The 20,841-nt window shown below is 39.9% G+C and overlaps 1 protein-coding gene and 1 long non-coding RNA gene across 5 annotated transcripts; one reads left to right on the top strand and one right to left on the bottom strand.

Annotated features, from left to right (window-relative positions):
* The first annotated feature begins 2,436 nt into the window (after positions 1-2,436).
* Positions 2,437-20,299, top strand: LOC141361488 (NLR family CARD domain-containing protein 3-like). Of its 4 annotated transcripts, XM_073862927.1 has the most exons (10): positions 2,437-2,498; positions 6,852-6,927; positions 10,948-11,035; positions 11,172-11,255; positions 11,382-13,082; positions 13,452-13,625; positions 14,765-14,938; positions 15,078-15,251; positions 18,691-18,864; positions 19,703-20,298. In XM_073862927.1, exons 3-10 carry the CDS (start codon positions 10,971-10,973, stop codon positions 19,749-19,751), a joined length of 2,595 nt encoding a protein of 864 aa, XP_073719028.1. In that variant the 5' UTR covers positions 2,437-2,498; positions 6,852-6,927; positions 10,948-10,970; the 3' UTR covers positions 19,752-20,298. The 4 variants fall into 4 exon arrangements, with proteins under 4 accessions (XP_073719028.1, XP_073719031.1, XP_073719030.1 ...); XM_073862930.1 differs by lacking the exon at positions 15,078-15,251 and having other exon boundaries at positions 19,703-20,299; XM_073862929.1 differs by lacking the exon at positions 2,437-2,498 and having other exon boundaries at positions 6,882-6,923.
* Positions 3,207-6,018, bottom strand: LOC141361494 (uncharacterized). The gene is made up of 2 exons (XR_012367605.1): positions 3,467-6,018; positions 3,207-3,384 (listed from the first exon to the last, which is right to left on the bottom strand). It is a non-coding gene; the product is annotated as an uncharacterized lncRNA (long non-coding RNA).
* Positions 20,300-20,841: the final 542 nt, after the last annotated feature.

Consider the following 20,841-nt stretch of genomic DNA (forward strand, 5'->3'; position numbering starts at 1 on the left):
GCTGGTGACACCTGGTGTTTAAGATGTTGTAAAGCATGGAGACTTCAGTCCAAACATGACACATTATACAAAGCTATTGCAAAGAGTTTTCGAAAAATGTAATGTTTTTCAATAAATTACAAATAATTAAGCATTGTGATTATTCACTAGTAACTGAAATTTAACAACATTACAGGTGAAGTGAAGTCAGACTGTTCATCTTAAACTGTATTTGTTTTGCTGACATAAGGCTATGAGCTGAATAAGTTTAACCCTCATAAGCCCCTATTTTCCTGTATACATTAGAGTTCCTTGGGGGTAAAAATGACCCCAGAAATTAAAAGAGTGATTATAAAAAAATATATACATTTTATTGCTACAAATAATATATCTTTTTTTGTTTACTTCCCATCTATACATTAATGCTGTGTTTTGGGAGATGTGAAGTACTTTTGTACCACTCAGTTCCTCAGCTACACCATTAGCTTGCCTGTAAAATAATTTTTTTATGAAAAATTCACATAAATTATGATCTAAACTTCATTTAAAATTTTTTTAGATATTGATCTAGATGTTATGTGTTGAATTCGGCCATTTGGTGTTTAGAAAAAACATAAAATAATTACATTTTAGGAAATAAATCACTTGGACCAGCAGAGGCCCATGGAGACTCATTCATTTCACTGAATGTGGCCAACTGCTCAACATCAGTACTTTAGTGATACATTTTGTGAATTTGTTTATATAAACATTAGAAAGGACATCAAAATAATTAATTAATAAATAGTAGAATTTTTTGTAGTTTTTGATGCAGTGCGTGCGTGTGGATTTCCTGACACATTGCTGCTTTTGACTTCTCTTTGTGGGTGTCGGCCCATCTAAATAAAGAGGCTTGCAGCAAGAGAATCATAGAGTGACAGGCCTGGCCTGAGCATATCTTTATAGAACAGCTCTCTTGGGCTCTCCCTCGCGAGAATTGTGAAACCTTATTTGTGGTCTGAGTTTTTTTATTTTGTTAAGGTTCATAAGTAGAATATACCTGACATCTTGTTCCTTCGAGCCGGATTCCAACATACCCGGAGATCAGCGGTGGAGGAGACGAGCCGAAGCCTGTCGATGGCCGAATTCAACTAGGAATTCCTGGGTGTTGAAAATTCCTCGCCAGGCCGGCATTTAGGTTTCCTCGTCTGATGATCCCGGATTGACGGAATTCAAAGCAAGACAACTGGGTGAGTTGAGATGTAAATTACAAAAAGAATAAGGGATCCTGGAGTATCGCCCAGAAAGTAGACCCTGGAGTGTTTACTAAAAGAAAAGACCCTGAAGTGTGTATTCTATTGTCTTACTAAAGGGAATCCTGAAGTATTGCCCTGCAGAGAATAAAAGTAAATCATCAGTGTCACAACTTCGAAACACGTCATAAGGCTAATGCCTCTTATAGGTTCCTGCACCAATCACTCCGTATGTGAAAAAAGGACACACCCATGATAATTACTGACAATCAACAATTGGCTATAGTCATGAATATTACATGAGCATGTCCAATAGAACATGTGTACGGTGTTTTCCTTTGCGGCCCCCCAAAGAAAATCTGTGACAAAAAGCTGTTCTAAAACTTAACATTTTAATTAAAAAAAACATTAAATTATACAAAAAAGTAGTGCTTTTGGTTAGTAGCCTTGTTTTTTTTAGGTTCAATTACATAGAATTCATGATAAATTAATGTATTTCATAAAATGTCATAAAACTGGGGCCCCCTGGCACCATGTCGCGGCCCCCAGTTTGAAAACCACTGCACTAGAATATCATATCAATCCAAAATATGATATAATGTACTACAAAAGACAAAAATTATATAATAGACTACAAGCAACAACATTTTAAGAAACAAAAAAAATCAAAAGATATAATAATAATTACAAAAAGAAAATAATGAATGAGCTCAACTTGGGGAAGAACTAAAGAGATTGAAAGTTTATTTAGCAATTAAATATTTATTTCAGATTGCACAGACAGGATCAATAAAGATTATACCCAATATTATTTAAGTATTACTTAAATAGTGACTATATAGATTCGTACATCGTGATATCGATGATTAAACGATACACTGTACAGTCCTACTGGCAAGAGTATCAGTACTACTTAAAATATTATAAATCATCAGCACGTACCAACTTTACCAGCTATTTTATCCCACGCCTCGTTCTTTTGTAACTGGTCACTATATGAAAATAAAGTCATGTTATAAATGATATGAAACCCAGCAATACTTATCAATTTCTCCTCCAATTTCTCGGAACTAATGTTTTGGTAGGAACGAAAGTTTACATCGTATGTTTCTCCGGAATCAGCCAGCGAAGAACGTCTAGACTATATTCCGATTGGTTGCGGGCGTTATGCCGCTGAACCGCGTCATACCTCATTACCATAAAGTTGAGCTTCTTTCAACTTTCTGATTGACGCTTTGGTCGCTCAAGACGCCCGCGACGCCGATTGGATTTGACGCTCCTTGCAGCTGAGAGCAGGGCTTAAAGTTTTCCGGCACCGTGCCGGATCTCCGGCGTGCGGCGGTGGGGACGAATGTAAAAAAAATCAGTTTAAGTTCATGCGTTCGCCTACAAATAGTATGAGAGCCGCACATATTTCACTCTAACAAACTAGCCAATCAGAAGTAGGATGGGGCGGGTCTTTGAAGTGTGGATGAGAGCCAGCTGCAGATGCCGAGCGGAGACCGAAGACATTAGGTGTGTTCGACTTCATGCGGCGCTGCGCAGACCGATCGGCGGCTGACTTGAAGCAGTGCATTTTGGTTAGTACTTTTGTCCGACTTCAGCTAGCGCTGCAGGCACGTGACTGTGTCATATGGTTTTTAAGTATCGCGAGAGCGTTTCGAGAGTAGCCGGCTAGCTCAGCCGGTGCAGCTTCTCCAGAGCGGCTGCCCGGAGTTGTGATGACGTAACAGCTTTACTTGATTGGTCGCCTCATTGATGACAACGATCACGTGCGTTTCAAGTTTAATCCAACCTTTAGTTTCACTAATAAACATTATAATTTCATGTTTTAAAACAGGAAAAAACACTTTAATATCCTTAAATATGTTATATTGTGTCGTGTAATAAAATAAAAATGAAAATAACATACTCTATTGGTATTTTAATAATATATGCTTGTTTCCCGTTATTTTCGGGTATACAGTATAAGCAGCAATTAAAATATTCGATATAAAATGTTTCTGGTTGCAACTTTTTATTAAAAGGTTTGTTTTTATCAAATTCAGCATCTAAGTCACTTCATTTGCGATTACAAACAAGGAAACACGGCGCACACGTCACTACGGCAAGCAGCAGGTGTCCGGCTTGACGGCTCCGTCTTCAGTTCCTCCCTCGACTGCAAGCGGCAAACCTCGCCGATCGGTCTGCGCAGCGCCAGATGATCTCGAACACACCTAGTAGGTGTGTTCGACTTCATGCGGCGCTGCGCAGACCGATCGGCGGCTGACTTGAAGCAGTGCATTTTGGTTAGTACTTTTGTCCGACTTCAGCTGGCGCTGCAGGCACGTGACTGTGTCATATGGTTTTTAAGTACCGCGAGAGCGTTTCGAGAGTAGCCGGCGAGCTCAGCCGGTGCAGCTTCTCCAGAGCGGCTGCCCGGGGTTGTGATGACGTAACAGCTTTACTTGATTGGTCGCCTCATTGATGACAACGATCACGTGCGTTTCAAGTTTAATCCAACCTTTAGTTTCACTAATAAACATTATAATTTCATGTTTTAAAACAGGAAAAAACACTTTAATATCCTTAAATATGTTATATTGTGCCGTGTAATAAAATAAAAATGAAAATAACATACTCTATTGGTATTTTAATAATATATGCTTGTTTCCCGTTATTTTCGGGTATACAGTATAATCAGCAATTAAATAATTCGATATAAAATGTTTCTGGTTGCAACTTTTTATTAAAAGGTTTGTTTTTATCAAATTCAGCATCTAAGTCACTTCATTTGCGATTACAAACAAGGAAACACGGCGCACACGTCACTACGGCAAGCAGCAGGTGTCCGGCTTGACGGCTCCGTCTTCAGTTCCTCCCTCGACTGCAAGCGGCAAACCTCGCCGATCGGTCTGCGCAGCGCCAGATGATCTCGAACACACCTAGTAGGTGTGTTCGACTTCATGCGGCGCTGCGCAGACCGATCGGCGGCTGACTTGAAGCAGTGCATTTTGGTTAGTACTTTTGTCCGACTTCAGCTGGCGCTGCAGGCACGTGACTGTGTCATATGGTTTTTAAGTACCGCGAGAGCGTTTCGAGAGTAGCCGGCTAGCTCAGCCGGTGCAGCTTCTCCAGAGCGGCTGCCCGGAGTTGTGATGACGTAACAGCTTTACTTGATTGGTCGCCTCATTGATGACAACGATCACGTGCGTTTCAAGTTTAATCCAACCTTTAGTTTCACTAATAAACATTATAATTTCATGTTTTAAAACAGGAAAAAACACTTTAATATCCTTAAATATGTTATATTGTGCCGTGTAATAAAATAAAAATGAAAATAACATACTCTATTGGTATTTTAATAATATATGCTTGTTTCCCGTTATTTTCGGGTATACAGTATAATCAGCAATTAAATAATTCGATATAAAATGTTTCTGGTTGCAACTTTTTATTAAAAGGTTTGTTTTTATCAAATTCAGCAACTAAGTCACTTCATTTGCGATTACAAACAAGGAAACACGGCGCACACGTCACTACGGCAAGCAGCAGGTGTCCGGCTTGACGGCTCCGTCTTCAGTTCCTCCCTCGACTGCAAGCGGCAAACCTCGCCGATCGGTCTGCGCAGCGCCAGATGATCTCGAACACACCTATTTGCTTGCTGCTTAGACCATAGATATGGCTTTGACTATGTAAATATAAGGAGTGTATAAAAGCGTTACATGAATTCTCGTCGAGTTGAAATGCTGTCTCGCCATTTCAGTATAAAGTTGCGTTTGTGTCAAAATGTTTGCTTGTATTATATTATTCTGTAACGCGTTAACGCACGCAGCCACGCAAACCATCACCCTGACGAACACACGCATACATTCGCGCCTCTTGAGGGTTCGTTATTATGGTGCGTGCATGCGTTGGTTAGTGCATGTGATTACAGTATGATGACAAGAAGCTCGCGGAGCTCTTGATGCAAAAGACAAGTGCACTTGACTGGCTTTCCAGACACCTAGGAATGTTTAAGTCGCAACATCATTTGAATTAAGTAACTTTAATGTTACATTATCCACTTCAAATGAAGGGTGCAAAGATTGTGTAATAAATATTAGATCAATAATAAATATTAGGGGTGTGACGAGATCTCGCGAAATTAATTATTTCACAAGATCTTTCGTGGAGGTGAAATGCTGGCCGTTTCTCAAATTAATTACTAGACTGCATATACGTCTTATTAGGGAATATTAAGAATTATAAAGTTTGCTAAATGTATTTAGTTGATCACGTTGTTGTAATATGCTTATGACTTGCGAATGCAATGCTCAGTTAACCAGTTAACATAAATAAACCTTGATGACGTATGCATGTATATGCGACGTCCGGAGAATGCAGCTTTCTGTTTGAACATTTCACAGTGCCTGTATTATATATGTCTTTTACTGCATGTGCTTTTTTGTTTGGGTTTCCAATAATGTTCGTTTGGGAAATCAAATCGTATAAAGTCTGAGACGTGTTGTGATTGTCTGTTGATCATATGTTGTCTCAGTCAGGAGATTAAACCCTTATCTGAGTTTATATGATTTAATGTCTGCATGCTCTTGCTCAAGAATAACAGTGAGTGTATCATTTCTAGTGTAAAGAATTTTACAAATATTACAGATTAAAATGAATTTAAACGTTGGCTTAAAATAAGCATTTCTCCGTCTAAAGTGAAAGTGTAGATAACATCCGCGAGACGAGTCCTCTAGCGCCCTCTGCAGGCATTTGTTATAATACATAAAGCTGGTTTATTACACAGGTCACATATAAATGTAATGTGTTTCTTATTGTAATGTTGTTTAATGTAACTTGGTTTTGATAGTTTATTTACAATTATTATTGGATCATAATTATTATGTAATTTTAAAGGTTATTGCTCACTTGAGTCTATTTTTATTACCAAAAATATCAAATTACTTCACTATCAATTAGCAAAATAATTGTCTGGGACAGTCCTAGATTAGTTAAATCATTTAAAAATAATGTGATTTCAGTTTCCCATTTATTTATTCACTGAGGATTTTTTAAAAAAGTGTAAAAATCTCGTCTCCTTCTCATAAACCCAATCTCGTGTCTCGTCACACCCCTAATAAATATTTATTAAATGCTCACTCTAATTATTATATAAACATTAAACATGTTTTGACCAACAATGAATCTCATTTAACATGTTGTGTATGTGGCTTGTGTGCGCTATTATTACCATACATATATGCAACCAAAGATTTTACTAATAGAGCACAAAATTGTTAATAAGAACATAAAATCCCTCATAGATCTAGCAACTTATTTTTACTCTCATAATGCACCGCATTGATTTATTTACCTTTAAATGCACAAAGTGACTGATTTTGTTCAGTCTGATGGTTTACTTTGAGGCATATAGTAAATGATTACAAAAAAGTTAAACAATTTTTGTGTTTGCACCATATTTTAGTGAAATATATTTTGAGTACCTTTTCTTTTGTATTTGTGTTTCAAATAGCTCATCATAATCTGTAGTTTAAGCTTGTCAAGTGTTAATGGCAGATACGTTACTAGTTAGTTTCAACAATGTTTTCAACAATGTGTCCACCCCCGCCCCCGGCAAAAGTTCAGGCTCAGGATTTTTTTTTGCTTTAACCCCTGTGAGAGAAGCCAGCTTGAGCTTCATTGTAAATGAATGACTTCCGGTAACTTTGGAAGCTCAACTCTGCGGCGGTGTGTACGTACAGTTATATTTATCTTTGATAGCTCATTTAAGATAACTCATTTAAAGACATCTCGAGTAACGGCTACTTTAACGGAGCACAAGTACAAAATGCTGCGCCCACGCCGAAATGCATTCATACAGACATACAGACACACATATATGAAATGTACTGGAATCATAGAGAAACTATTTAAAAAAATTATCGATTTCCACATTTGTTTGAAGTAAGTTCAATATGATTTTATGTGAAAATGTATTTCTTATTACATTATTTTAATATATTAAATTACAATTTATGAATGTATAATCCTTTGCTTAGAGTCAATCTCAGTAACTGTTAGCTACACGGGAAACTGCCAAGGCGAGAGAGTGCACAGAATGTTCCTTTCTTATCATACGACCAGGGTCAGAATAGTAATTACAGCAGATTGAGATGCGTATTATTCGGTATCGTCAAAAATGCCTACTGGCGTCGTGGGCTTTGAAAATCGCACCATGTCTTCCGTTAAGTTTTTCGAGAGTCCTGCAGAATCTCAAAAACAAAAATAAAAATATCTGTGGCTGCAAGCAATTAAACGTGCTGACTGGGACAATGCAATAATCAAAGAGGCTTGTGTTTGTAGTGCTCACTTCATTTCAGGTAAGTCATCCTTTTTCAACCCTGTTAGATTAAACTAGAAAGCCTAGATGGTATGAACAGTTTGACCCCGTGCTGCGCGCACACCCTATTCATTCAATGTTTACAAACCTTAAAGGGGTTTATTAACAACAGCAGTAAATAAGAAATGTACATGAATTTTACTGTCAACGTGTTTATGCAGATTGTATTTATAAGCTTGATCATGGTTTCTGTTAATAGTGATTTAAGACATTTAAAGGGACTGTAAGTAGGATTTTGAGGGTTTTATTAATCAAAATCAATGTCTTTATTCATCTATATGTCCTCGTTGGTGTCAAATGACCTCTGCCAGTGATCTGACTTTTCTTTGTAAGCTTAGAATTTCTCCTCTTTACTTACATTGAACGGGTAAGTCCAAGGAGGTATCCATATCGTTCTGCCGTATTGATAAACTATAATAGCAGAGAGTGACAAAAAGCACTTGCCTACCAACACATTTTCATTCAGAACACGTGAACCAGCTGCAACGGACAAGGAGATCAGCGATTACATAACGGCTACCGTAATTGCAACACGCATTTGGAAAGGGGAGGCGCTAGAGAGCACTGTTTGTTTGAATGCAAAATACAATTCCACCATGGGGGTAAATCCTATTTATTGCCCCTTTAATGAAAAATTTCGAGAGGACATTATTGTTGCCCAAAGTAGTCTACATTAAAATGATGCGCGAACCTCTCAGCTGGCGGGTTTCCTTTGATTTTGTGTGCATTCAGGTATGCACTAAATTTCTCTCCGGTCTTGCCCGGAGGGTGTGCAAGCAATTTATATCTCTTCAATCACTTCCATGTAATTGTTTTATCTTTCCTGAAGTGTAGTATATGCGCGCAGACTGCGTCCTCATGTGCATTCGCAAAATCCATCAGCTCTCGCGCGATCTCTGGAAGGTGGCGCTTTGGTCCGCAACGCTCCGCTGATCGCGCGCGTCTCAACAAGCGTGCTGCGTCCGAAACCGCATACTGTACAGTAGGTACTGAATGAGATGATGTACCTACTTACTTAACGTTAAAACTGTAGGTACTGTATAGTATGAATCCTGGTAGTATGAATGAGATTCGGACGTACTACATCTGCCATGTTGCTACATCACGTGACATACGTCGTCATCGGCTGCGTCCGAAAACTCTAAATTGCTGCCTTCTGAGGCAGCTTTCCAAGGCAGCAAGGCATCAAGGCATGTCCGAATTCAATGTTTGGTTTACTTCCTGTCTCCTGAGATACCTATGCGTGGATGTACATTAAGAATGTGATTGGTCGAGTCCGGTCGAGTTCGAAAAAATAAAATGGCGGCCAAGGACGCGACTGGACCACCAATTTAGTGTAAATAAAGGTATATTTTCACTTTTTACACCTTTTAATTGCATTTTTAGCGAGAAATTAGTATTGTAGTTTTCAAATATGTGATTAGTTATCACAAAGGCGCTCTCTGTTTAAATTTCAAACACGCTGCCTTAGAAGTGTGTCCGAAAGTCTTTCTCTGAGCTACCTTCATGCCTCCGAAGTCATTTCCTCATGAGGCAGCGAGGCAACGAGTCACTGCCTTGAGTTTTCGGACGCAGCAATCATGTCATGTCATTCAGCGCAAAAACCGGTGAAAACAGCCGCATGCCTCTTCTTCGTTGGATAACTCCTCTCCCGGGGCATCATGGGATAGTGAAGTGTCCATCGTATGGACACTGCAAAATCTAACCAGAAGTAGTAGGTCATCCGGGTACTTTTCGTATGATGTTTTTTGAATACTATTGAGAGTGAGGAGCTGTCGTCATGGTACAGAGCTCCTCCCCCTTTCCGCCATGTTGGCAGGATTCCGGCGGCAGAACATGATTGTTTACGTGTGTTCTTAGCTCGGTAATAAAGTAGTTTTTCGCAATTCTACACTGTTTTACCATGCCTGGAAGTCACTGCTGCCTTAAAAACTGTTCCAGTACCTCACGCGATACATATGGAAGATATACGAGCAATGGAATACAGTTTTTTAGGTTACCGAAATGGAGACCATTATGCATTACAAATACATCTCAAAAATGGCATATTTGCATTAAAAATGTCATAATTGAACGAATGACACTTACAATTGTCATAAATAGCTTAAAACCTCCTTTATATTCATGACATGTGTCATGTCATAAATAATTATGAAGGTTTTATGTCAGTCTTATGCACACCCCTTCAAGAAAAGTGTTACCCACACTGTTAATGGCTTTAATCTTTTACATCTTGCAATCACACATATAACTACCATAGCAAACCCAGAACTGGTTTGTCCACTTTGCAGCCCCCAACACAAAAACCTCGTAAAGTTACAACAGTAGCCTATGTGTCATTTGGCTAAAATCAAATTACAAATAAATACCTAAATATTCTACATCAAAACATGTTGGAAACGTTTGTGTACATTGGACATCTCGTGTTTAGAAACCGTCGCAGTTAATTACTTTGTCATTTTGGTCAAGAAGTGTCTGCTAAATGCAATGTAATTACAATACACTAAACGCATGTGAAGAAACTTAAGTTACCTTTGCCAGTACAACGCTGTTTGTGAGCTTGTTCCTGTAAGATCCCTTTCTTTTCGCCTATCTCTTTGCATTGTTTTATAACTTTTCATTATCGTATTTGTAGGTCGTCTCTGTCCTGCCGAAATGATAAACTAAAGAGCTCTGGAAGTCGCGCCTCTGTGAAGTTGCCCCTGGCAACCGATAGCGTTTCCTACCGTCATGGCCGACCGGCTCAGACCCCGCCCAAATCGTCACGTGACTCCTCACTCTCAATATAGTATGGAAGTAGGCGTTTCGGACGCAGCTGGTCTCTGTGCATTGCGCTGGGTGCAGAGTGCTCATGGGAGTTGTAGTTTCCAGTGTCGCATTGTATATTATTTCGCATAACTTTTAAGAAAACTACAATAAAAAAATTATATTCAACCTGCCAAAGTGGCTAGTGGGATTGGCTGGGTTGGGGGGTGTTAATGTCAAGCCCTGCATACGACCTTTGGATACCGCATCATCAACTTACTATTTTAGTGTGGTTGAAGGCAGTTTATCTTATCCATCTTCTAGACTTAGCAAGATGTGTGATGTTGTTATAATCGTGAAAGACTGTGTGGTTCGACCTTTGGAATGAACCAGTGATTAAAACCTAAATAAATACAGCTCATGGAGAGGAACAGATTGAGAGACATCTCAATCTGGGTTCTCCCTGCAGCATATTATACACCCCATTTGTGGCCTGAGTGCGTCTTATTTTTGTTAAGGTTCATAACTACTTTAAACCAATGTCAGGAAAATATCATTTTGTTTTATATTCATAATGTTATATTTGTTGAGTACAGGATTAATTGTAATCTGATCTGTGTGTTATAGTTCAGATAACCAAAAGAGATCAGATGCAAAGTTCAGTTGTGTCCATGAAGAATGAGAGGTCAATGGATCCTCCAACATCATTTAAGAGGTGACCTTACCAAAAAAAATATAGATTTTTTTATGTTAAAGTGTTGTTCACACTTTAAACGAAAATAACAACCCTTAGTTTAATTAACATCTATTAAATGTAATGAATAATTCTTGATTCTCTTCCTGATATCCAGATCAGACGCAACAGAACCCGTCTGTAAAAAGATGAAGATTGATCAGTCTGTGAATCAACCACAATATATGTGTCCAGAATTCAGGTAAACTGTAGATAATTTGTGATTTGATTCTGTTTGTTTTAGATGCTATGTAAGGTTATAGATACTCAAATCCAAAATTTGCTTAATAATACATGTACTTCTCTAACTTCTGTTTTCATTTCACAGCCATGACTCTAAAATTAATGAAGTCCTGAACACATTTAAATCAAATCTGAGAGAGAAGTTTCAGTGTTTGTATCCAGGAACATCAAAGCAGAGAAACTCAACACTACTGAATGAGATCTACACAGAGCTCAACATTACAGAGATTAAAAGTGGAGAGGCAGAGGATACACCAATCAAATGTAATGACATCTTTAAACCTTTACCTGAACAACACAAACACATCAGAAGTGTGATGACAAAGGGAGTCGCTGGCATTGGAAAAACAGTCTCTGTACAGAAGTTCATTCTGGACTGGGCTGAAGAGAAAGAGAATCAGGACGTCCACCTCATATTTCCACTTTCTTTCAGAGATATCAATTTGTTGAAGGACAAAACACTCAGTCTTTTAGATCTTCTTCATCTTTTCTTCCCAGAGACAAAAGAAATAGAAATCTTCAGTGATGAATATAAAGTGTTGTTCATCTTTGATGGTTTGGATGAGTGTCGTCTGCCTCTGTATTTCCACAGCAGGGTAAGGTTCTGTGAACAAAGTGAATCAACCTCAGTGGACGTGATGCTGACAAACCTCATCAAGGGGAATCTGTTTCCCTCTTCTCTCATCTGGATCACCTCCAGACCAGCAGCAGCTGATCTCATCCCCTCTGAGTGTGTTGATCGAGTCACAGAGGTACGAGGCTTCAGTGATCCACAGAAGGAGAAATACTTCAGGAAGAAAATCGGTGATAAGAGTCTGTCTCATCAAATCATCTCACACCTGAAAGCATCAAGAAGTCTCTACATCATGTGTCACATCCCAGTCTTCTGCTGGATTTCCGGCACTGTTCTAGAGACAATATTGAGGAAGGCAAAAAGAAGAGAGATCCCCAAGACTCTCACTCAAATGTACACACACTTCCTGATCATTCAGAAGGACTACGAGAAGAATAAAGACATGGTCTTCAAAATGTGTAAACTAGCTTTTGAGCAGATTATGAAAGGCAATCTGATCTTCTATGATGAAGACTTGTTAGAGTGTGGCATTGATGTATCAGAAGCATCAGTGTACTCAGGATTGTGTACTCAGATCTTCAGAGAGGAGTTTGGTTTGTGTCAGAGGAAAGTTTACAGCTTTTTTCATCTGAGCATTCAGGAACATCTAGCAGCTCTACATGTGCACCTCACCTTTATGAACAACAACATAAGTGTGTTGACTGCATTTAAAATGAATCAAAGTTGTAAGCCTTCATTACCTAATCTGTATAAGAGAGCTATAGATGAGACTGTGAAGAGTAAAAATGGACATCTGGATCTTTTTCTTCGTTTTCTTCTGGGTTTGTCACTGAAGTCGAATCAGAATCTCATACCAGGTCTGAGGTTACTGACATGCTACAACCATCGGATTATTGAGAAAACAATCAAATACATCAAAGAGAAGATCAAGAATAATCTTTCACCAGAGAAATCCATCAATCTGCTTCAGTGTGTGAATGAACTTAGTGGTCCTTCAATGCTGCAGGATATCCAAAATTATCTGACATCTACAATATTAAGTAAAACCACACTCTCTTCATATCAGTGGTCAGCTTTAGTTTCGGTGATGCTGACATCAAAACAGGAGCTAAAGAAGTTTAATATGGACAGATTTGTTAAAGGAAGCAAAGCTGAACCACTGAAAGTTCTTAAGGAGCTGCTGCCTGTGATTTGTGAATTCAGATCAGTTCAGTAAGTGTGAACAGTCGCTTTACTCTTAAAGTTCTCGTTCTTTCTGTGTTTTTGAAGCTTTGATTGTGTTTACAGTGCACAATATAACATGTTCATGTTTCACATGTAAAATAAGATTAGTCAAAAACTCTTATATTGATGCCATTAAATCGGGAAGTAGAGGGCTGAAGTCCAAACCGGCCGTTGGCTATAGGCTTTGAAAGGGGAATTCTGTTAAATAAAATATATCGCCTGGCACTGAGCTTTATCATTTATCATCTGTAACAGCAACATTGCACACTAACTAAAGTTTAAAAAATGGGAACAGGCAGAAAGTGACCTTTAAAACATTATTAATGGTGATGTTTTATGTTTTTTATTTCTCTACAGGTTGAGTCAATGTAATATCACAGCTGAAGGCTGTGCTGCTCTGACTTCAGGTCTGACATCAAACCCATCATACCTGAGAGATCTGTATCTGTCTGAGAACAATCTTGGAGATTCAGGAGTGAAGCTGATCTCTGATGTACTGAAGAATCCTCAATGTAAACTGCAGATACTGAAGTAAGATCATATGATGATTGATGTAATAAAGCCAATTAAAAGGGAAACTTTACCCGTTGGAACATACATTTTTATTGAAAGTGGGTCATATTTGTAGTCGAAACATAACATAAATTTAGAATTTGGTGCCTATTTGACAGACAAAAGACCCCGCATGGCTGTATGCCATTGTGTACATACATGTCACGTTAGTATAACAAAGAAAATAGAAACACTCACTTTATAGTCAGACGTCCGTTTATCCCTGCAGGCTTTGGCTGTCGCTTCCAGTTAAGGATTCAAAAAAATATGTATCCAGGGCGCCGCTGTCCATATACGGTACAAAGCTTGGGTCGTTGGTTTACCACACAAATTAATTGTGTCGTAGGAGCAGGCTTCACTCAGTTTCTTATTTATTTTTGAGAGTGCTTGGCCAAACGTGTAAATAACCACACAATATGTTTACTCCTCATACGCAGCTGCGCTCGTGAGCCGAAATGCGTCTGTGAAACAAATGCCCGTACTCGGAGTACCTCTCTTTCCCGGGACCATTCACCAAACTAACATCCATATCCTGATTTTATGCTGAAATTTTCGTACAGAAGGCACACAGCGAGAGTACAGTAACTACTAGTCTGTTCAAGCTTGCGGCAGTACAGGCTCCTCTACGCACCAGAAGCGGAGGCTGCTGCATCCTCCCCGGGCTTCTCGCGCGTGCTGCCTCTTCTTCCTCCATCTGCCTCAGCTCTTTGCTGTATTATGGCTCATAAAAGTAGCCACAAACAGCGGATTAGAGCATCATGCTTGCGAAACCACTCATTTCATGTTGTTTACCTTCTACTATTATTGTAACATGAAGCCTGGCTCGCTCCACACATCGTCTGTTAGCTTAGCTTCCAAAAAGAAGGCGGCTGTATCGTTTCTTTTTGTGTATGTCCCCCCTGTAAAAATGAGGAATGAGTGTCTGTAGTCTTACACCCTCGACATAGATATAGCACCTCCTTCTTTCAATGACGCAAAATTAAGATTTTTACATCATTGAAAAAAGGAAGTGCAACACTTAAATCTGTATTTCTAAAATGTTATCCCTAAAATAATGACTTTGATCAGATATGTGTATGGTGAAATGAGAGTGAAGTGTATATCATTGTTCTCTACAGGTTGAGTAATTGCTATTTCACAGCTGAAGGTTGTGTTGCTCTGGCTTCAGCTCTGACATCAAACCCATCACACCTGAAAGAACTGAACCTGTCTAATAATGATCTTGGAGATTCAGCGATGGAGCATCTCTCTGCTGTACTGGAGAATCCTGACTGTAAACTGGAGAAACTCTGGTAAGATCATTCACACATGATGTGATTCTTCCAGCAGAGCAAACACCACATAAAAAACTATAAATAACACAAACCAACAAAACGAAATCCATGTTTATCTGATCTGAAAGAGTGAAGTGTGTGTCATTGTTTTCTACAGGCTGAGGCGTTGTAATATCACAGCTGAAGGTTGTGTTGCTCTGACTTCAGCTTTGAGATCGAACCCATCACATCTGAGAGATCTGAATCTGTTTGGACATAATCTTGGAGATTCAGGAGTGAAGCTGCTCTCTGCCATACTGGAGAATCCTCAATGTAAACTGGAGATACTGACGTAAGATTATTTTTCTGTAGTCAAACATGATGTGGTTCTCAAAGCGATATTAGGAAGCTGTCAATTTTAAGAGACATGAAGAGTTCAGATGCAAAACCCTCTAAATCCACCTTACATGTTTTCTTGTAAATAAGCATTTTTTTAGGTTCCTACGGAGAGTCTATATCTTCCGGTGAGATCAGATGATCTGTTCCTGCAGAAGCTTCTCGCGAGTGCACAGGGATTCTGAGTGACAGAACGCTCTGGTGGTCATCCGGGATTCATAGAACCGTAGTTACATACGTAACTCTCATTCTATTTCATCCCTACTGACCGCCAGAGGCAGTGCTTTAGCACTGGATGACTCATTTCCAAAAAAGTCAAGAGGAATTTAGCACATACCTTATTGAGAGGAGAGCGCGGAGTCCGGCAACAGGACCACCTCCAGTGGATGGGGAGTGGCAACATTCACCCGGTAAAACCTGGAGAAGGTACTTGGTGATGCCCATGATGCCGCCTCACAGATGCACTCCAGGGGCACACCACGCAGGGCCGCCCATGAAGTTGAGACTGCCCTGGTAGAGTGGCACCTCACCCCAGATGGCAGGGGATGACCACCTTGTTTATATGCCTGGGTAGGGTTGTGGCGATAGTAGCGTGTATCGACGATCTTGAGACATATCGGCAATGGCAGGTTTTCATGGCGATAGTCATGACGATAGTTGGCGAATGGTTACTATTATTATTATTATCATCATAGTTTTACATTAACATCCACAATGCATGCTTTACCTCGCATGAGGGTTTGTGGGCTTCACTTTACGCGGAGTACCCACTGAATGCCGCCTCTCTCACGCAGAGAGCTGTGCTCTGTCTGAAGTCAGATCACTAGGTATTAATCCTGTTTATGATATGCATTTCAAGGAGTTGTAGCAATACATCCCTTGTGTTTAATATATGATTGTGTTTAAAATATGATCGCGTTCCGCTGGACCGATGCATTTAAAAAGGCTCATCTGAGAGCACCACTGCTTGACACGTGTATTCTTCTGCAACAGCACTAAACAAATGCATTGAATTGTTTGTATGTGCGTGCACGTGTGTGTGTGCGCAGATGCATGTTTTTTACAGTTATTAAGTAATCATGATAGGGTTTTAATGACGCGCTCGCATTAATGGCATCAGTTTTAAGAAGGTTGCGGTCATGTCGGTGTTGCTCTTGTTCTTTTTTGTCCACCCATCAAGTGACTTGTTATAATGAGTAAAAAATGAGTAAACTACTGCCCTGCCCCCCGATACTATCGTTTATCGCCGATCTCACAGGCTGACAATAGGACAATCTCAAAATAGGGCATATCGCCCAACATCCAAGGATGACATCCACCACCCAATGAGACAATCGCTGTTTGGAGAGAGCACAGCCCGTCCTAGGACCACCATAGCAGAGGAAGAGCTGGTCTGACTGCCTAATACCCGCAGTCGTGACCACATAGGTTCTGAGAGCCCGGACGGGACACAGCATTTGTAATCTGCCCGGACGGGACACAGCATTTGTAATCTGTCCTCCCTTGCTGGGGGAGTAACTTGCGCCAGGTGGATAGGCTGGTTATGGTTTGACGATGAGAGAACCTTCTGGAGAAAAACTGAGTTTTGACCCCAGGGCTTCAGCGTCGGGCCCCCCGGCCCCTAAAGGTTCCGGAGGTACGACAGGTAGCAAAGGCTTGAGATTGTCCCAAGGGCAGTCGCTCAGGTTCCCAAAAGGTCGGTGCCTGCTGCTGAGCAGGCTGTGGACATAGGCGCAGAGACCTAAAGTAGCCCCTGGGGTGAACCTGTGGATGAGAGCTGGCTATGGGACAGCTGGAGGACCTCTAGGCCTGCTAGGAGGAGGCACACTTCTTTGAAGCCTAGACAGCTGCTGTCGAGTCCATCCGCTTGGACCGTGCACTCAAGCGCTTTCAGGGCTGCGGAACCAAACAGCTCCCCCGGCTCCATCGGAACGCTGCGGAGGGTTCTCCTGCAGGCCTCAGTGAGAGTAGATTGTGCCAACCAAACCTGGTGGCGAGCCTGCACAAGAGTAGACATCAACCGCCCCAACTCTCTAGACATCAATGCGAATGCCTGTAGTGAGGCATTGCTAAAATTGAGGACAGAAGCATCCAGCTCAGCCTCCTGCAGGGATGCTGACAAAGCCAGCATCAGGGACATTGACACGCTGTTAGTTGGTCCACTTTGAAGGCAGGAGTGGGGCCTGCAGTCTCAGCAGCCTGACGTTTATACTGCCCAGTCTGATCCAGGGGCCAGTCGCTGGGCTGGGGTCAAAAGTCCAGGTGACAATGTAGAGCCCAACAGTTGCTCCACCTCAGCCAGTCTAGCCGCCCTCACTGCCCGAGGCATGATACCACAGTTCATGCAGGGGTTGTCAGAAAGGCACTCCTTTAAACGTTCGAAGCCAAGACATGAGGGTCAAAAAATCATGGCCATCCTCAAGCTGCAGGGGAGCCATGCAGGCCGAGCAGGAGTGGTTGCCAACCATGCTGGCAACTGATAAAAAAGAAAAGGTAGCCTCAGCGGGAATGCTGCCACCAATAAGTCAAAGGAGCACACTTATACTGGGAGCGGGAGCGAAAGCACTGCCTTCACCAGCTAAGGGTAAACTATCCCTAATTAAAAAAGACCCTAAACGCAGGTGCCGGAAGCGGGAGCGAAAGCACACACGTCGCCGCTAATGTTGTGAAACCAGTTAAGGATAAGCGCTAGTAAAAAATTACCGGCACAACCAAGTTGCTACAAAATACACAAAGCGCAGTTAAAGCGTCGAAACATTAACAAAATAAACCGGCACAACCGAGTTGGCACGAAGTACTCAAAGCGCAGTTGAACAATCAACCAGAAAACACTTCCGTGTTACAAGAAATAAACAATAAATCGAATGCAAGCACCTGCAGATTAATCCAATAATATACACGGTAGGTTCCAAATGTCGGGAGAGGGAGCGAAAACACAGCCGTCACCAAACAAATGCACCGTCACAATATTCAAGCAAATAAACAACCAGCTATATGTAAAGTATGTAACTCACCCAGCTGAGAAAAATTTGCTGAAGCATGTAACAAACCTCTCGGTAGATTCCATTGCGGCCTTTGGAGGGTGGGCAACTCGCAGCTCCAACAAAAAAATGTCACAAGGCCACGAGCAACGAATGAAACACGTGTGCAAACACGTAGCAAGATCCTTTAGTCTTTGGCTAGCGCAGTGATACAACCTGCGAAGTGAGAAGATGAAAAGATCCTCTGATGTCACTGGAAGATATAGACTCTCCGTAGGCAGCAGAGGTCATGGGTGACTTTGTTGGTATAAACACTTGACCTGCGCATGCGCAAGATGGATCATTCAGTTCAAACATAGATTAATGAAAAATGAAAGAGTAAAGTGTGTGTGTGTGTGTCATTGTTCTCTACAGGTTAACAGGGTGTAAAATCACAGATGAAGGTTGTTTTGCTCTGACTTCAGCTCTGAAATCAAACCCATCACACCTTAGAGAACTGGATTTGTCTGCGAATAACCTGAGAGTTTTAGGAAAAAATATGATCTCTGATCTGAGAAATGATTCAAATTACAAATTGGAAAAAAAAAGGTGAGCATTATATTTCTATTTTATTATATATTTAAAAATGTCTAATAAAGTCTAGTTCTAGGGAGCTGGAAGTGTTGCTTTGCAGGGTATCTGATTTTGAAAAATGCTTACGGTAGCCTAGATCCCACCCTCCATATAAATCGCCATCCAAAGCCACGCCTCCTCCAAAACACTAACACGCACAGACCAGACATCAATGGTCCACACTCCATTTCTCAACCAGTGAGAAAACTTCGCAGTACAAAGTGAATAACATGACAAACATAAACAACTGTTTTAAAACTGAATTAGTTAAAGATTTTTTTCTGTATTGTAGACGTAGTAATATATCGTTGTGCTAATCCGTAAACGAACACAAACTTCATAAGCAACACAATGTTAATTCAAAGTAGAATATCTGAATCTAAAGAATGTGCAGGTTGTCAATTCAGCAGGAAAGTTTGCCAGTCTCTCCCTCTGTTTACAGATGGGAGGTGAGCGCACGTGAAGGCGCTGATAACGTATGATGTCTTGCGTAATGGGAAATGGAAAACACGTTCACAGATGAGGGGCAAAAATTTAGTTTGAGTTCAATGATTTGTTGAACTTTTTTTTGGTCCTATACACCTTTTCACAGATGACAAAAATACATTTTTAACAACTTAATATAGTAATTGCTATCAGGATGTGAGGAGACTTTTAAACAGTATAACTAAAAATGCTTCTGGATCAAATCAGATACCCTGCCTTTAAAGAAATGTGCTGTTTCTATATGTTCTCAGAATACAGTACAGATGAATTCATAACAAGAGTTGAAACAATAAAATAACAAACAATACTTTAATGCTTGTTTTAACAGCCACATCAGTCAACGCAAGCAAAAGAGACCTACAAAAATGACATCCTGATCTTACAATATATGTGTGTGTGAAATAACAATGAAAGCAACATTAATTCTTCTACAGCCCTTTAACTGTGTGCCATCTGTTGTTTAGCAAAGAGTTTCTCAAAGACGAGGGTTGGTTAGTAATTTTTTTTCATAGTACACAATGTGTTCATGTATGCTTTAATTGTAATGCATTTCTGTATATAATATTTGTGTTAACAATTTGTTTATGTACAATCAGCAAAAGAAAATAAATGGGTCCATTTCTGTGACAAAGATTATTACAATTAAAATCATTTTTATCTTTTCATCTTTGCCCTTCTTACACCCATTACTCCTAAGGGACTTTGAGGAGAATTTGGAGTTTGATGATAATGATTTTAATGTCTTTATTGAGACAAACAGTACCTTTGAATCTAGTTGATACTTTTGTTGGTAAATTGTGTATTTGTTCACCCTACAAAATAATAACAGATCAATCCGTTCATTATTCCAGTAGGATATTGTTACTTTGCGATCTGTGACTGCTAATTGGAATAATACTGTAGAAAATATCAGCTGGAAAAAACCAATAAAGTAAAAGACATTTATTTTAAAATAATTCACAAGTGTTACCCTGCAAACCACTACATAAAACAATCCAAGAAGGACTTTCCTCCAGTTGCTCATTTTGTGACAATTCTGATGAAAGTTAATCTTTTTTGAGCATTGATTTACTAAGATATTTTGGCATTTTACGATTTATTAGGAAAAAATATAATAAATGAATGCTGTTTTGGTAGGATGTCGTACTAGGTTTTGAAGTTTATAATAACTCTAAAAGAGATACATTTTTTATTATTAATCTAATATTGCTCTACCCTCCACCGCCACTTTCAGAGTGTGCTTGTAGCAGCTAGGAGGTTGCTCAGGTTGCAGCAACAGTACAATTTGTCCAGTTAAAAGTTGTTCTATCACTGAAATAATTTTAGAGACATTATTTAAAGGTAAAAAAACTACATAGTGTTGCTTTAAGATGTATTTTAGGAGCTGCTAAAACTACGCCAATAGCTGGAAGTGGTGTTGTTTGAATTGCCTTTACATTTAAGGCTTAAAATGATCTATGGCATAAT

Source organism: Misgurnus anguillicaudatus, chromosome 24, assembly GCF_027580225.2.
Source record: "Misgurnus anguillicaudatus chromosome 24, ASM2758022v2, whole genome shotgun sequence".
In the NCBI taxonomy this organism is placed as follows: Eukaryota; Metazoa; Chordata; class Actinopteri; order Cypriniformes; family Cobitidae; genus Misgurnus; species Misgurnus anguillicaudatus.

Coding starts and splice junctions, on each gene's coding strand:
- LOC141361488 (XM_073862927.1), top strand. CDS start 10,971: ATGCAAAGTTCAGTTGTGTCCATGAAGAATGAGAGGTCAATGGATCCT. Junction 13,083..13,451: donor TGTGAATTCAGATCAGTTCA/GTAAGTGTGAAC, acceptor ATTTCTCTACAG/GTTGAGTCAATGTAATATCA. Junction 18,865..19,702: donor TACAAATTGGAAAAAAAAAG/GTGAGCATTATA, acceptor TTGTTTTAACAG/CCACATCAGTCAACGCAAGC.